The following is a 17,458-nucleotide window of genomic DNA, read 5'->3' on the forward strand; positions in this document are numbered from 1 at the left end:
GTGTATGTCTTCAAAGGTAACCCCAGTCCCAGACAAGAAAACCTGCTTATCGATTATGAGAGCAGACCAATCTATATCTGGCATAGACAGTCATACATAGAAGACTGGTGGTCGCACGCTGATCTGGCGCCAGGTGAAGTTTGATGCTGTGCCTCGACAGACATAAAGCTAGGATCCATTGGATTCTCCGTGGATAATCCATGAATTCTTCAAAATTTGAATGAGTACAGGCATGAGAAAGAGAAGTAGAAATCTGACGGGACAGACGGCGGGACTTTAGGAGAGAGTAAATAATAAAAAAAAAGAACATCACATTCGAAATAGGAACGATGCCGTCCTTACCTGTTCCCTCCTTATTTCCATTTTGATGCGTCCGCAGCTCCTCCGATTTGTAGAAATCGATGCTGGCGTACGTGTTGAGGCTGGAGCTGCTACTGCTGCCGACTGCTGCGCCCACTCCTCCTACCCCAGAACTTCCGCCGAGCACGGAGAAGAGGCGAGAAGGGGCCTGGTTAGCGGCGGGTCCATCCAGCCCCATTTGGGGGCTCTCTTTGTTGACCAAGTCCAAGTCTATGTAATTAAGGCCTTGCTCTGTCGAGGAAGGCTGGGTGTTTGTGGGAAGGGCCTGCTGTCCTGGGAGGGGGAACTGAGCGGGGGGATCGGTCACCGCGCCGTTGCGCCACTGCATGCTTTCGAACCCCAGCCGACGAGCCACAGCTTGGGTATGTTCCGGGAAAAGGGAAGCTGTGGAGGAAGAGGAAGTCGAGACCGAGGCGGGGAGGGAGGGGGAGGCGAGGAAGGTTTCCGAGCAATGTCGTCTGCGTCCTTGGGGGTCGGCGCGGATAACTTTAGCTCCGTGGTCCGGGTTGGGCCCCGGTTTGCCTAACGGGAAGTCCAGACCCCGCGATGGAACAGAGGAGTCGGTCCTGGTGGGGGAGGGCGCTCTTGGAGAAACACTGGTCGATGACCTCTGTACGGTGTTGCTGGTCAAGTTGAATACCATCTCTGTGTAGTCGCCACAGGATGTGGGGGATTCGGACTCAGACACCGACGGGGCTGTTTCTCTGCTTTTTCGAAGCGGTGCCTCCGCAACTTCGACCACCTCCTGACGGGACCCGCCTGTTGCTTCATCACATGCTTTGGGAGCGAGAGCCAGAGTGGGAGGCGTGGGAGGGGTATGGAAAGAGGGGAAAACCAGTGGAGTCAATGAAAGGGGCGAGGGGGATGGAGAGGGACCCAGATCCATGTTGACATACTCTGAGGCGGCCGGGGGAGTGATGGGGGCCGAGGGACCGCGGGAAATAAAGTTCCCCAAGCAAGAATTGGGCCTGTGTTGAGGATGCTGGCTGCTTGAACCATGTTGCATCGATAGACCCTGCTTTTGAGCTTTGCCGCGCCCTCCTCCGACCCCGGCCTGGCTGCTCTTCTCCTCCTTGAACTCGATACTGACGTACTCCCCCGGGCTTTTAGGCTCTGGGGGGAGAGGGTTCTCGCGGACCCTCGGAAGGGTGTTAGCCTTGGATACGTCGACAAAAAGGCTCACCGGTCGGCTTCTGGTGTGGTTACCGTGCTTCGCCAAACCGCCGGAACCTCGCCTCTGCTGGAGCTTAGCACCGTCTTTGGACTGGATCCCCGCAGCCGAAGTGCTCGCAGACTGGTTGGCTCTGTCCTCGCTCTCGCCAAGGCTCTCGCTGCTGGCCGAGCTGGAGGAGTACGAGGACGAGGAGAGCGACAGATGGCGTCCGGCCGCGGAATTTCCGGTGGCCGCTTGATCCTGACGTCCCCCGATCGTCCTTCCTCCCCCTACTCCCCTGCCACAGCTACCGGTCGCGGGCCTTCTGCCTCGTCCTGGCCCGTCATCAAAATGTCTAGCGGAGGGGTTGTGTTTGTAAGACCTGGGAAGGGAATAATACGAGTACACCATTTTGGGAGCTTGCTGTTGAGATGTGGACTCCGAGTGGCCGGGTTGTTCCGACGCCGGAGGGCTGCCGTTCACCGACTGAGCGCTAATCGGCGACATATTCATATAGTCACTGCCCGCCCTGCTGTCTGCGCTGCCGCTGCCCACCCAGGCACCTCCAGAAAGACCTCCACGTTGATCAGGGGAGCAGCTGCTGTTGGGGGACATAATCATGTAGCCATCGGAGGTCGGTGGAGGTCGGATCTGCTGCGGAGGGGAAACGCTGTTGTTCGGGGTCATGGCCATGTAATCATCTGCGGGTTTGGAATCCGACTCCGGCACGGAGACCGCAAGTGACTGGGACAGTAATACTGGAGACTGAGTGACTCCCGGTAGCATGGACATGTACCCATTATCTACGCCAAAATCCACACTTGCACTTTGTCCTCCGCCTCCTTCACCCTTGAAGTCCCCTGCCACGTCCAAGTACCCTCCCCCTCCCCCTCCCCCCGCCGAGCCTCCACCCGTGACGGATTCCCTCTGCGTGGAAGAGGAGGTAGAAGTAAAAGATTCCCGACTGGTGCTCCTCGACATGATGGCGTAGTCCGCCGAATCTTCATCTGCTGGCTCCTCACCTTTCAGCTGGCGTGGGGCCAGTCTTTCCAGGGCCATGGGAGGTAGGGAAGCCCGCTTGCTCAAGAGCCTACGTTCGGCTTCGCACTCCCGGCTCGAGGAGCGTCGCAGTACCCTCCTGGTTTGAGGCTGAGAGCCGTAGCCTTGAGTTCCGGTCGCTGGCAGGGAGCTGGATGTCAAACTGCCTTGATTACTATTGGCACTGCCTCCGCCGCTATGCTGGCCCTTTAAAATGTAATTGGCTCCCTCCTCGCCGAGCGACTGGCTGCCAGCGCTACCGACGGAACTTCCCGGAAGGCTGGGAGACGCTAGGAGAGTGTGTTCCCCGGGACTGGAACCATATTCATCGGAGGAGCCGTAGTCACTGGGCGAACCTGAGACAGAGGCGCGATGCGCGGGGACACGATTATAGGGACCGGACCCGGGTAGGGGACCGGCAGAAGATGCGATGCCTCCGAACTCAGATCCGTGTCCCGAACTAGAGGACAAGCTTGGGGCCGGAGAGGGCGCCGGTGTGGAGATTGAACGCATCAGCCCAAGAGGAGTTTTAGCAGCTGAGGTGGGGGCTGAGCGGGCTGACTTTGACCTGAGGATTGGTGTGGTGGAGCAGGAACCATTAGTGGAGGGACTGGAGCTCAACCCTGGCAGTGGTGTGGTCCCCGCTAGCCCCTCTTCCACTTTTCCACCATCGCTAGCAGTACGAGACCTGGGAAAGCTGTGCCTCGGGGTCGGAGAAGCATTGGTGCTGCTTCCTCCCGTGACACTGTTTACTCCTCCGGGAGGCTCAGTTCTAGGCCGGCGGGTAAAGCCCACCTGGCTTGGAGGAGGGTTTGGATGGTGACGGCGTGACGGAACGCTGATGGGATTGGAGGCCGTGGCACCTCCTCCGGGGCCAGAGTTTGACTGAGATTTGCTCCGTTGGCGAAACTCCTCGCTCAGTGCCTTCATGGCTTCCAGCAAAGTTTCATGCATGTTCTGTGCGACCACCGAATCATCCACCTGAAGATCAAATCAAGAAACTATTTGAAATAGTAAACTGAAACAGCTTGACAATTATTTGTCTAGACTGGATTGATCCGTCTAAAAGAAGCGTCAGCGCGCTTGAATTGTCACTAAGTTGAGGTGCGATCTCAATAGCTTGCTCTTCCATGCACAGGCATTGGTGGGTAAAGCGGAAATTCGCGGACGAAGGGGCTCACCTGCATCCAAAACTCGCCCGGGCCCGTCACGGCAGAACGTCCGACCTCGACGAAGAAGAAGTTTTCCGAATGGCCGCAGCGTCTGACGTTCATCAGCTGCAGCTCCACGGCAGAGGCGTCCGAATTCAGCTTGACAAAGTTGACCGTCTTGTCGGTCAGACAGAGGCGGTAGATGCCCACTAAGTTCTTGGCCTGACCCAGACCTTTGGGCCATACCTTCACCTGCCACACCTCTTTGAAGGCTGGTCCAGGAACGGGGATGCCGTAGTCTCCTGCTCCGCCGTTGTCATTGGGATTTTTACCTATAAGCAAAAAAAAAACAAAAAAAACCCAAGGGCGTAACTGATGTGACCTTCACCGAGCCACAAGTATAGGAAAAGTCAGTTCAAACTACCATTATTTACCTTGATTTCAAGGGCAAGGCACCATTGTTTTGTAAACTGTCCCCATAATCAACTTTTCATAGATTTTTTAACCAGATCTGACTTGAACATGAGCATGCATCAGCTTGCAAGACCGGACGGCTGTACCTGCAGGCTCCATACCTGGGGTCTCATTCGTCAACCACTTACAGACGTCCCGACACGCACACACAAGCACAGATACCAGCGTGGAACATTTTTAACTGTTGACAAAGAAAAAACCCCGAGCAACAATGATGACTATGAAAGAAAAAACGAGTTGTGGAAAAACTGGTGTGTTGAGTGAACCCATTTGGAAAATGCTTAACAAGTGAGTGTTCTCAAATTAAGACGATTCCTTTTGATGGCTTGAAACTGAAGAGCGAACACTGAGTCAGCTCCGCGAGCGCTCCTCTGGGGCTGTAACACGGACAGTAAATTCATTTTTCAAACTAATAAAATCCCCTTTCTTTTTAAGAGCATGGGCAGTTTGTTCATCTTTTGTATTAGCTGTTCTTTAGCCTGACTGGAGTATTACTGAGGTGTGGAAACACCACTGGGGGGGCGAACTCATGGTGAGACTCTATCCCAGGGTGGCTGGAGCCAGTTAAGAAAGCAAGGAACTTACTGAAACCACTTAAAAACATTTGGTTGTGTGTGTGTTGGTGCTTTAAAAGAATTGTTCACAGGTCTGTAGCGGGAGATGTGCCCACAATGCCATAAAACGCCTCAATTCCGCCGTGCAAACTCTTTAGAAGTTAAAAAAAACAAGTTATTTACTTTGCGCTGCAAGGGATCTTACACGGTATTTGTTGACCGAAAAGCTAATGATTATCGTAACCTCTGTGTGAGACACATTTTGGGAGGATTTCTGTTCTTTTATTGGAGGTCCCACAGAAAATGCTCATTTTATGTGGGTACAGCTCAGCCTTTTTTTTTAGCCGAGCGATCAGATCGCAAACGTGAAAGAGGGTTAGAAATGAATCTCTACAGGAGCGCTCACGTCCACGACACGACGGAAGAAACCGCAACACCGCTCACCTGTTTCCCTCAGGGGAACAAGCTCGACTTTGTCAAGCAAGGTGGACACCTGCCTTATTAGTTCAGGCGACATACCGAGATATCGATGGGGGAAAATCAGAACCGCGAATGGTATTTTAACCATATTTTGGCATGGTTTTTATTTTGAGCGACAATTTTTGGCCCAATCAGGGTAATCATAGTGCACCCTTACTGTGGCATCCCAAATATATGCTTGCATGTGTTTGTAACTCCTTTCCAAGCCTTTCCTGCAAATCCTTCAATGACAACCATATGTAGACAAGAAGCCTCACAATGCACAGTGGAGGCCATATTCGCCGAGCTTCCGTTATGACAAACATTTCCCCCGATCCTTTTCTCAAAGTGTTTTCAGACCTGCTTGAGACGACCAGGCAAGAGGAGTCTGACGTGTCTGACTGGGTCTTCTTCCAGTTTTCTTCCCCAAAATTTGAGGATCGTTTACAACTTGAAAGTGACCTAGAATAGATGTTTTGTTGAAAGCAATGGAGGCTGCGGCTTTTGTGGCTGTGTGTGTGTGTGTGTGTGTTTGTGTGTGTGTAACCCCCCCCCACCCCCACTCCCGAACACACACGCACGCACACACACTAGTTAGATGACTCATTCAAGGCCATGCATGGCTGTTTCATGTACTGCTTTTCTTCATATGCAAAAAGCACGTTTTGTTTCCTCAATTTAGATTTACAACAGGAAGGGATGGTTTGGGATTTTTTTTTTTTTTTTTTTGGGAGGGGGGGGCGACTGAGGGAATAGGGGACTGCAGGACATCATGAACAGATAGAAGTGAGACACCGAGGCCTTTAAGAAGAATATTCGAGGCTGATTTTGGGGGTATTTGCTTGGATATTTAAAATCGAATTACTATCTTTATTTATCAAATCGAAAACTTTCCGGTTCGCCTCTTGAGTCCGTATGGAGTACGGGATCTCTTTCTTTTGAAGCATCTTGAGCACAAGTATGTTGTTTGTTTTGAGTACAGAGCAGCCTTAAACCTCAGCTGTGCCCTTACACACACACACACACACACACACACACACACTTTCATCTCAGGGCCACTCAGCCCGTGCGCACTTACTGACAACTCTCAAAAGCCCTGAGACCTTTGAGAGGTTTCCCAGAATCCTACAGGGTTGCAGAATGATTTACCCTTATCGAACATGACAGATCTTAGTGGTTACATAAAGGAAGGATTGATCCTACATGGAGGAATATGAATTATAGATTTCCCCTCGCTCCCCCCCGGGGCACCTTAGCGGCAATGCGGTGTTCAACGGGGATGCCCATTGAAGAGACTCTACCTCTTTTCTTTTTCACTATGCAGAGAGAGGTTATCAGTCGGTCAGCTTCAATGCAACACAACACCGCCCCTGTACGGCATAATGAGCCCTCCGACAGCACGAACGCGAAACGGCCCTCAGCGGGAGATGAAGCCAAGACTAATGCTGAATGAGCATAAAAGCAAAACGCACCTGCGGGTAATGCGGCATCGGCTTTAAGAGCCGCAGGTTGAGAATACGTCGCGTGCGCACAACGGCGTTGACTTTGACGCAACCTTGAGGCGACGGGCGAATCCGGTCAAGGGGTTCACGCAAGGTAACCGAAATGGTCTCAGCACAGCGATTCCCTTTTTGTCAACCAGAAAACAACATACACTGGCTTATTCACTCGCTAGTTGTTTACTTCTCTCTGGGCCACAACCACACATGAAACTTAGCCTTACGTGTGGCCAGAGAATGACAACTTACATGGCCAACACAGCTGTCTATTCATGCCCATTTATTTGCTGTGCCTGCGCTGCCTCCCTTGAGATCATAAGACTCTATATAAAGAGGCCAAGATCTGGTCCATTTTTCTCAACCGAGATTTAAAATATGAATCGGGCTATTGGCGCCGAGTCGGAGCCGTGTTCCGCTTGCTTTCTCTTTCCCGTCAAGCCGTGGGGAGGTGTGTTTGCGTGTGGGGGGGGGCATGTGTGTTTAAGGGTGCTATAGGGCATGGATATTTGCTCTGGAGCTTCCAGATGACTGCTGGGTAAGTGACAGACCCCAATTATTGTTATGTTTATCACACAAATCCTATGGACACAAGTATTCCATAGGGGTCTGGAGGGCCTGTGGATTTTATCAGCTCACCCGCGGCAAGAACAGAATGGGGGCGGGAGGTGAGGGGGGGTCCTGATACTGAAGTACTGCTATTTACAAATGAAAGAGTCGTGTTTAAGTACTAAATAACAGTATCCTTTGAATGCTAAAAATAGTTTAAATTCCATATTATTTCTCCCAGAACAATATGACTTTGAAAAATCTTCGTGTTTTTTTTTTCTCTTAATTTTCAGACCCGTTACTAACCCCTCAGTAACTTTACTTGTGTTCGAAACAAGATAAAAAGCTAAAATAAGTAGGAAGCGAGTTACCTTAAACTCGGCAACAAGGTAGAAATAACCTTGAAATCCGGGAAGAAATGATTTGGCATTACTTAAAAACATACAAAATTACAAAGTTGAAAAATAGCCTGTAGAATAAGTACGCAGACACAAAAATAGGAGGAAAGTCATCCAAGAATTTAGATAAATATTCAAATAATTTAAATACTGAAATTATTCATGAATAAATCAGATAAGTCGTACACAATCAAATGTATTTAATCTATTCCAAACTAAAAAAAAAAAATTCTACACGCTTTTTACAAGCATCAAAACAAAAGCCAAATATAAAAAATATTGTTTATACTTCAGACAAACACAAGCTGTGTTCATGTGTTGAAATACATTTTCCATCCCTCCAGTATTGGAAAAAGGGCCGGTACTGTAAATACCGAGATGTTCGTTTGTCTCTCATGTCGCTTTCTTGCGACGATGCGCCCGTGTTTTTGCTCGTACGCATCCGAGGAAGTAAATTCTGGAAGCTCACTTCATTTTACAGCAAGGTAAATAATAAGATCTCTTTCCATTAGTTAGCTAACGCAGCCTGTAAATCAGTGAAAACTACTCTGGCAACGACTCTCACTTGTGTTTCAAGTTTCTGATCTCACCGCCCGAGCATGCGGCGCAATGTCATAACACCACAAAGACTGCACAGAAACTTTTGATGGCTAAACCCCATTTTCTGCCTCGTCTCGCCCCCCCAGATCCCCAACCCCCCACCCCCACCTCCACCGCCGCGACGCCAGCCCAGCACATCACTGGGAGTCAGCCATGTACTTTTGGTCCTGGCATGTCTCTGTGAGTAAAGACAGCAACAGCAGTGAAAACAGTTGGTGTTCACTCAGACTGCCATGTGTACCCGTTTTCCTCCTTCCCCTCCCCGTTCTGCTTCCCACCTCCCCATCCATTCCAGCCATCTGTACCCCCCCCCCCCCCCGTCTGGGCCCACACCGGGGAGCACAATGCTTCCGCAACACCAGCATCTGCCTAAGGTTAATTTCACATGTGGTCTTTGTTATCCAGGAGTGCACACATATGCAAGGACATCAAATTATCAGTGATGCATCCAAGGTTTACTGTCCCTTGACAGGGAATGCAAAAAAAAAAAAAAAACTGCCGCACAAAAAAATAATAATTAAAAAAAAAAACCTTCATGTATTGGCAGCCATCTTGGACTTTGATGGTTAGCCCTGTCTTGGAGTTGGTGAGTGTACTGTCTTGGTAATTATCGGGTCAGAACAGAACGTCCCTGTTAAAGTTGGGAAAGAGTCCCAGGAGTTGGAATTGAACCTACATGATAGTAAAAAACAAAAAAAAAAAAAAAAGGGGGGGGGGGGGGTAAAAAAAAAAAACAGTTGACAGAGCTGCTCAACTTCTGAACCACTTCTGAACTAATAACATTAGATATTTTTAAAAACAGTCAAACAAAATCCTTTCCTTAATGCATTTTACAGTCATATAGTTCTTAAAATGTACATTTTCTCCTAACATTATGCCAAATATTTCATACTTTCAACAAAACAACACTATCATTTTCAGTATCAAATGTTATTTGCTCTTCTTTTCAAGAAATATTTATTTTCTCAGGGGTTTGTTTCTAATGTGTTATAAGATTTTGTCAAGGTCTTAACATATTTTTATTCACATTTACACAGCACTGCCAATAAGTGTAAAATTTGATATGATAAATACATTGAATTATGCTGAAGGCAATAGCTCAAATTGTTGAGTATTTTTTAATAAAAATATATAAAGGCCAAATAATAAATGTTAGAAATATAAGGAGTGGGTTCATTGTCCTCTTTATTAAAAAACAATAAATGACTAAAATGAAAAAAAAAAAAACCTGGGTGTGGGTATTATGAAACATGAACATCTTTATTGATTACCTGACCTTAGCAATAACCGGTTGCCCCTTGTATTTTCATCAACTGCAGTCACCGGAAGAGACGTGTTCATCCCGTGTCTTGTCAGTGCAACATATCATCGGAGGTGTTACAGTACATCCAGTCAATGCACTGTATTGAATTCTGTCCCGCAGGAATTCCGCGTCGGGCAACGAGGAGGGTTTTGCAGTCATTTCCGGGTTTCTAATGCATTCCCTGCAAGGCTGATATACCCTACCTCATGAACATCCCGATTTTCATAGCGAGAGTACTAATGGCCTAGTCTCAACCAACGGCAATCAATAAAGACAGATAAAAAAGGTTTCCACGCATTTAAAGCCCTGCGGCTCTGTGGAACGTAACATATGGGTGCTCATTGACTAAATGGATCATGTTGCCCCTGGCCTTGCTTTGCTGTCGATCAAACTGGAGCACTTAATTGACAGGCTTCTTTGGCAGCCTGTCGACCTCAATGCGCAGCGGCAAAGATGGAGCCGAGCGCTCAAGGCCGTCCCAGACACGTGCCTGCCGTGTTTTGCTCCGACTAGAACGAGGCCGGAGCCGGGGCCGTAATGAGCCGGCCGGCTAGTCACGTTAAATGAAATTACAGGGTGTTAATGTGCGCAAACTATTTATGCAGAGGGAATACCGAGCGGCGACCCGGCCCTCTTGAGAAGCACCGCGGTAGCGGGTTAAAAACAAAAAGAAGCGATCACGGGCGACTACCGCAGATGCTCATTGACAATTTTTCAAACTGCGGGACTTGCGGCTTTCTGTAAAGTCTCCTCTCCCGTATGGCTTTGTTAGCACGCGGCCTCAACTGTTCCACCGGCAGCAGCTGACCCTCGAGACGATAATTACCGCCTAATTAGGGAGATGAGCGGTGCTTAAGCGCGGATTAACGTTTAATCGGCCAGCGTGGCTCGCCACTGGTGCGATCCAGATCTCGTTCGCCTGTGCAGCCAAAAAAAAAAAAACCAAAACACCCGACACCCCCCGATAGCTTCTGACAATCGCACAGTCAGTATTTCATAATCTGATATTGAATCCCTACCGATTCTGTTGATATGATGAGATACTTCAAGGTTCGCGGACGTGTTGGACGGAGCCCGGTCTGATCCAGAGCCGTCGCAGCATTTGATCTGTGGTACTTCAAGCGTCAAAAATAACATCGAGATCATATAGACCTAATTGAGATCACGTTCACAGAGAAGGGAAAAAAAATACTTGCTGGGCGGATTAGCTCGAATAACCGTATCATTATATTTGGAAGCAGAAGTTCCTTCTCAGTGTTTTTAAATGTCATCTTTCTGGACTCGGAAAACGGAAAATTTAATTCTGCGGAGATTGTCTTTACTGCGGCGCAGCGAAAGATCCCCCGGCCGACCGGAATCCAAGCGTCTTAATCGCGCTGACTTTCGACTCTGGTCGTTTTTTTTTTGTTTTTTTTTTAGCTAATAATAAATCCAATCGCTTTGCGTTTGGACATTTTCGGTAGATAAAACAAACAGCTTGGTGCGATTGCTTTGGGGGTTGGAAGCATTTTATGCTATTTTCCGACAATTTGTAAACAGAAACTAAATCAATAGTTGCAGACTACGCTGGATATGTCTAAGAAAAATAAAAAAGGTTTTGTACGTTTCAAACACTTGGAGGCAGATCCAATCAATATGTGCGAGTGTAATGTCAGAGGCATCCACCGAACTGTTTATTGGTTTTGCCTGTAGCTGTTTTGGGTTTTGCCGCTGCAAACGGCTGTTTCCAGTGTGAATCCTCCAAATCCCCACGAACGCTCCCCTGCTCAACACCGGACACGGCTTGCAAGCAGAGGGGAGCTCAATCCGGTGGAAACAGGCTAGCCATGCAGCAAAATGCATACTGGAACAGAAGAGAACGTCAAAATCCACGCAAATTTTCCGGATATTCCTTTTTAGATTGTTTTCTTGCAGATAATTTAAACTTTCCAGCTAATTTCTTAGTAAACTTGTGATTAATTTGTAAGATCAATTCTTTCTTGGCCTATTAGGTCCTGCTTTTTTTTTCCCGATCTTTGACAGATGACATATTACCAATGTTCTCTTTGCATTTATTGATGATTTTCCAAACTATCATGTTGGTGAAAGGCAAAAAGAGATGTTAGCAGTAATTGGACTGGTGATGTAGACGTTACATTTCGTAATTTCCATACTAAACCACAATTTATTTTTAAAATTAGTTATTTTATTTGACCAACATCCAGTCCATTTTGAATATAAAGCTCAGAGGATTTCAGATTTAAATGAAAAATGATCCAGTCAAAGCTTATTGATAGTGTTTCTGATGCTACTGTGTTATACTGAGCTTGTGTGTGTGTGTGTGTGTGTGTGTGTGTGTAGGTGGGTTCGTATCCTGTCTCTTTCATTGCCATGGGCTCCAAACTTGGACTCTGGGATATTGTTTTATTGAGGTCAACAATTCCTGAGGTGGTTCCTGAGCTGCAGGGCAGCTTTCCTGGCAAAGACCAGTTGTGGGCCGCACCTCCGCCCGTTTGTCCAGGTTAAGCCTTTACACACTCCACTGACTCCTAATAGCTGAGCAAATAGCTGCCCTCAAGCTTGATACTGTACTCACCGTCCGAAAGGGTCTTACCGGACTCAGCTGAATAAATAACTCTGATCCTAATATCGCGCTGCTCGGCAGCTGGCTTGTGTTTGTGTAATTACCATCCGCTCGAGGAGAGACTGTGTGATACCGGACGGTTCCCGGGTTGCTTTAGGTGAGTTTCCCAGGCTTGAAAGCTTTCCTATGTCAGCACAGGCATCTATACCGCTGGCCGTGTTTGCGCCGAATGCATACCCGCTACCCTGCGAAGCGCCCTCCCGTGCGTGTTCAAACTTCGGCTCAAAGCTGGGATTCCACCTCCGGCTTAACGTCCCACTGAGCCTCGCCGGCCGCGGCGACTCATAAGGCTTCACAGAGGCCGTATACACAGCTAGGCAGGTATCGAATGAAGGGAGCGCCTCACTGGAAACTATGTGAGAAAGTCGGTGCAGCATCTCCTGGCTTTGGGCCCCTCGGCTTTGCCCCCGGTTCAGTATGCAGGCTGTAAATTCTTCTGTCTCCCCCCCTGGGACAGGCAGGGGACAAGCTCTCTACTGTACTGACTGCAGAGGAGCTACACTGCATGTAACGGGAAGAAAGCGTGTTCAGTCACTGTGTGCGTTTAAGCTATTTTCACACATGCAGATTGCGGCAGCAGTTGGCCATGACCCTACAAGTTCCATCGAACAAAACTCTCCCTGTACATACGGGCTCGGGTAGTGTGTGAAACCGTGTACGAGCTGCAGCGCATACCACAAGAAAACGCCTGCCAACGAGCGGGTTTACACAGCAGCCGGCTGCAGCCCTTTGTCACTGTCTGCGAGGTTGATTTACTGGAAACCCAACACTCGGAGCAACAGAAGAAGGCGATGAGATGAGTTTATGGCGGCGGGGCGGACGCGCGGTTTCAAAAGGAAACTTGATGGAGGTGACGGCGCGATGGCGGCGTCAAGACGCGGCCGCTTCGTCGCCTGCCTCGGGGGTCCGGGGCTCGTGCACCTGTTGAACCGCTGCCCGGAAAAAACAAAACAAAACAAAACAAAACTGAGCTTTCTATACGTCTGACATCTGACGGCACGTACCGGATTCAGTCGGGACGGAACCCGTGTGAAAACGGACCGGATGACATTTCGATCCTCTCACTCGGTTCAAGACGTCTCGCTCATGTCGGTTAATTTATTTGATGCTTTTATCGGTAACTCGTTTTGAGTCATCACAAGTCTCTCATCAACATTAGATTCTGTTGGTAAGTTTCTGCCTCATTATAACCTCCTCGTGGTTCAGGGTCGTCTATTGATTTGTAAATTGTCGGTTTATTTATGAAAATCTTCCCACGACTTTGAAAACAACGGTGAATTTTAGCGAAGAGAAATAGGTTATCCAGGCAGGAAAACCGTGTAATATATCACCCTTGGAAAGTATCGGATTGAATTTCCGAACTTCCTTAAAGATCCTCTTTGTTATTCTCTAAACTGCACCCTGATGCGTAATGCACAATATCATCTTTTAGTTTTGGTCCTTTCGAGTGAAGACCAGTCAACCAACCATCAAGAAAAGCAGAGAAACTTTTCATCACTTCACATTTCTGGAGTCGCAATCTATCTGGCTCGATATCGCCATCCAGGTTTTTTGAAAATACAAAAGAATTCCACTTTTTTTTTCCCCCCCTGAGGAAAACAAGAAATGTTTCAATTCTTCACTATGCATAGGTGAGGTGGATATTGTCAAGCCTGGGTTTTTGATTCAACTTTACATAATAAAGCTTTTGTCCTAAATATCTTTTTTTTTTTTCTCACAATTCCCCAGGCAAGCATCTCCGCTCCAACATCTGTCTATTCACATTCCCGTCTCTCTCTCTCTCTCTCAGTCTCACAGATCCTCGTCAAATACTTGAGGAAGAGTGGGCCGCGCTCACGCGCACACATAAACACACACCCAAAACACACAGGGCACCAGTTGTGTTGAGCAGCTGGGAGAGGCCTCTAATTCCAAATCTGCATGGGTCACACTAAATTCCCCTAATGCGCCAATTGGCAATGTGAAACTTTTTGCTTGTAAACCAGCCTGAAACTGTGTTGGTCTTGAAAGCAGTGGATGGAAAAGGGAAAGTGGGAGAATATCACTTTCGCTGCAGACTGGCCTCGTTTCTCCTCCTCGGCTCTTTGGTTCGCCACAAAAAAAAAAAAAAAAAACGCTTTATGTAACAGGGCAGCGCGTCATGTGCAAAGGAGCACCTTGAACTCTGTATCTTTGTTTGCCAAGATTGCGTCATGTGTCCCTTGCGCCCAGTCTGGTCACAGAGTGTGTGAGTGTGTGTGTGTGTGTGTGTGTGGGGGGGGGGGGGGGGTGAACAGGTGATCTGAAGTTGCTGTGTTCAACACTATTGCTCCCCAGCAGCTGTGTTTACATAGCGGCTGATAGTCGCCATTTAAGAAATCTAAATAGGTGATATTTGGCTAGTTGTGGCCATTAATGCGGTTCATGAGTAGCAGAGGGCTGAAGGCCGACAGCAGCTGCTTCATCTCCGCGACCGAAATCTGTGATTTAACACAGCGTGCATGAGTAACAATGTGCTCCTCTGAGTTGTTGTGGGATTTCCCTCCAGTTCGGGGATCAACGTGTGAGGAAATATTGCAATGTCAGCACAAAGACGAAGAAGAGGAAGAGGCATCAAAGTAAACATGAGGCCGGGGTGTGTTTGGAGGGGATGCAAAAAGGGGAAGACACACACACACACACACACATACACAAACACACCAGAAGAGTCTGGAGGACAAACATCTACCCTGACAGCATAATGATAAGACCTGGTGGAGGATAAGATGTGCAGCCCCCTGGGGTCGCATGTTGACACCCTTAAACAACTCTCACCTCCTCCCCGACAACAACAATGACAAAATGTGTGGATATTTATATCTTGAGCCGCTTTTTTTGTGGCTCAGCGGTGTTAAGAGACTTAAAGCATGCCGGTGCACTCAGATGGAGCATGATCGCTCCTGCAGCGCGCTCTGCAGCCATTGCCACGTTTCTCGCAGCCCGCGTGTACAGAGCCGTGCGTGGGGTAGTGTGCGTGTGTGTGTGTGTGTGTGCGCGCGCGTGTGCGTCAGGGAACCTTTTTGACTTTTTGCCTTACTTTTGCACTGCAGGTCCACCATGGCCTGGTACCACTCGTCCTGGTCCGCCTCGTTCTCCGCGGCGATGGCGAAGCTCTCGGCCCGGGTGTAGAGCACGATCATGTGCTTGTTCTTGGAGTCGGCCCGCTTGTTGATGTTGAAGCAGGTCTCCAGCACCACGGCTTTCTTGGGGACGGGGGCCTTACCGCGGAATTTCTTCTCGCTCTCGTAGTACTCCAGGCGGGCCGGGCCGCGCTCCGAGGCGGCGCGCAGCACGAAGTACCGCCGGTGCATGGACTTCTGCTTGCGAAGGTAGCCGCTCTTCCGCACGTCCTCGCAGCCGAGGCACTCCACTTGGTTCTCCATGTCGCCCGATCCACCACCCCCCTCCTCCCCACCGCTACTACTAAATAAAAACAAACTTCCCCCCCACCCACCCCCGCCCCTTCCTCTTGTAGTTATCCCTGCAAGTTCAGCTTGGTAACTCAAACGCCTCCCGGCTCGCCGTCCTCCTCCGGCTCCCACATCTATGCGGGCGTGTGCGCGGGGAGGCTCCGGGAAACCCCGCAGCGCTGTTTGTTTACGGCAACTTTTCCCCCCCTCTCTCTTTTTCGGAAGAGAGCGCAAGTTTTTGTTTGTTGTTTTCCTCTCTCCGGCGCACACGGCGGAGCACATGCGGCGCGGCGCGGCTCTGCGCTGGGCTGAGCTGAGCTCCCCTCCTCCTCCTCCTCTTCTCTCTCCACTACTATTACTACCGTTGCTAGTGTTTCCAAACGCTGTCTGAGCGGTTTAATCCCATTTAGCGCAGAACACGGAGCCCATCCCGCCGCATACTGTCTGCTGCCACCCCCCTCCTCCTCCTCCTCCCTCCTCCCTCCCTCCCTGGCTGCCCCGGTGTCGGTCCTGCGGCCGTGGCGTGCAGCGGCGCGGCGGAGCGGCTACCGTGCACCGGGACTGTCACTCACAGCGCCGTACTAGTACTCTGGAACACGGTGCGTTCGCGGAACCGGTTGTGAGCTCCGAAATCGGATACTCCACCTCCCGCCCCCTTAAAAATGACTGCAGTTTTTTTTAAATTGCGTTTACACCCACATTAGTGTAGATATAGTGGTATCCAAGGGCGGAAAATGTATTATTTACCTATTTAGCAGTCGTTCATCCGAAACTGGAGTAGGTTTTTGAACAAAATAGTACATTTTCTTTCCGTTATTTCTTCATCGAGGTTTCCAGTGAAAGTTTTATCCGCTCTTTTCATTCCAAAACAGTACATCCACCCGGAGAATAATGCCTTTTCAGTGCGACGATTAGACATTTTTTTATCATTTTTGCATGATTTAGGCAATTGTAGTGGTTGAATACTTCCACTCGGGAAATCGGGCCATGTGTCAGTGAAATGTTTTCTGTCTGGTTTACCCGAGTTGCACTCGAGATGAAATTGTCCCACTGTCTGTGAAGGCAACAACAGTTCCAGCGTGTTGGAGAGATGTCAGTGTTGCCGCCATGGGTCCATCCTGCTCCATTTACTGCAAAAAAGGGAGAACCCCCGCCCCCCCCCCCCCCCCCTGTCCTGTATGATTATATAAACACAAACTCTCCTGCAACCTTACAAGGTCTCCCTAGATAAAAAAAAAAAAAAAAAGCAATGCGGTGCAACTGAAGAGTGCCGCCATAAAACCCATTTTTACAGAGCTAGCCATGCTCAGTTTTGCACTGCATTCGAAGTATTGGTGAATTTGAATGCAGCAGTCTGCACCAAATGGTGTTCCTAATTGTCTGGCATCCCAATTCCCGCAGGTGATGACGACGTAATATCGGTTAATCTATTTGCTAATGAAATAAATGTGTCAAAAAAAAACACAGGAAAAATCATTTTAGATTCTATGTACAGTCGTACAGTCAATGGTCTTTTCTTTCTCTCTTTATTTTCATGTTCATTTTTTTTTTTCTCTAGACGGACTTCTCCGCAACAGATGATGCAGACTTTCCAATTTGGGTGCTGTCACATCTACGCAGGCACAATAATTTTAATCTGCCTTGACTGTCTGGCACAGCAGACCTAACCCGACCCCCCCACCCCGACACATTTCACTGAATACAATTTTTAAAGGTATGGTTTCATTCGGCCCGCCACAGAGTTTAAATTTTCAACGTATTGTTCCATCATATCCGATAAAAGCCACTCCGATCGTAGGGTAGGGTTTCTATATTTGCTCTGTATCCTTATGCAGTATGCATGTTGTTATGCAATATGCATCCCAAAGCAAC

General features: G+C 48.7%; 1 protein-coding gene across 1 annotated transcript in view; it reads right to left on the reverse strand.

Annotated features, from left to right (window-relative positions):
- LOC147223552 (insulin receptor substrate 1-B) overlaps positions 1–16,143 on the reverse strand; it is a 47,855-nt gene extending 31,712 nt beyond the window's left edge. Inside the window, exons 1-3 of the mRNA XM_086166168.1 lie at positions 15,214–16,143; positions 3,733–4,034; positions 343–3,532 (exon numbers count right to left, since the gene is read on the reverse strand). Of these exons, the coding sequence (XP_086022294.1) occupies positions 343–3,532; positions 3,733–4,034; positions 15,214–15,868 (4,147 nt within the window). The 5' untranslated portion in view covers positions 15,869–16,143. The remainder of the gene's footprint in view (positions 1–342; positions 3,533–3,732; positions 4,035–15,213) is intronic.
- Positions 16,144–17,458: the final 1,315 nt, after the last annotated feature.

Source organism: Fistularia commersonii, chromosome 19 (genome assembly GCF_037954325.1).
Source record: "Fistularia commersonii isolate RoL2024-O1a breed Wild chromosome 19, RoL_Fcom_v1.0, whole genome shotgun sequence".
Lineage (NCBI taxonomy): Eukaryota > Metazoa > Chordata > Actinopteri > Syngnathiformes > Fistulariidae > Fistularia > Fistularia commersonii.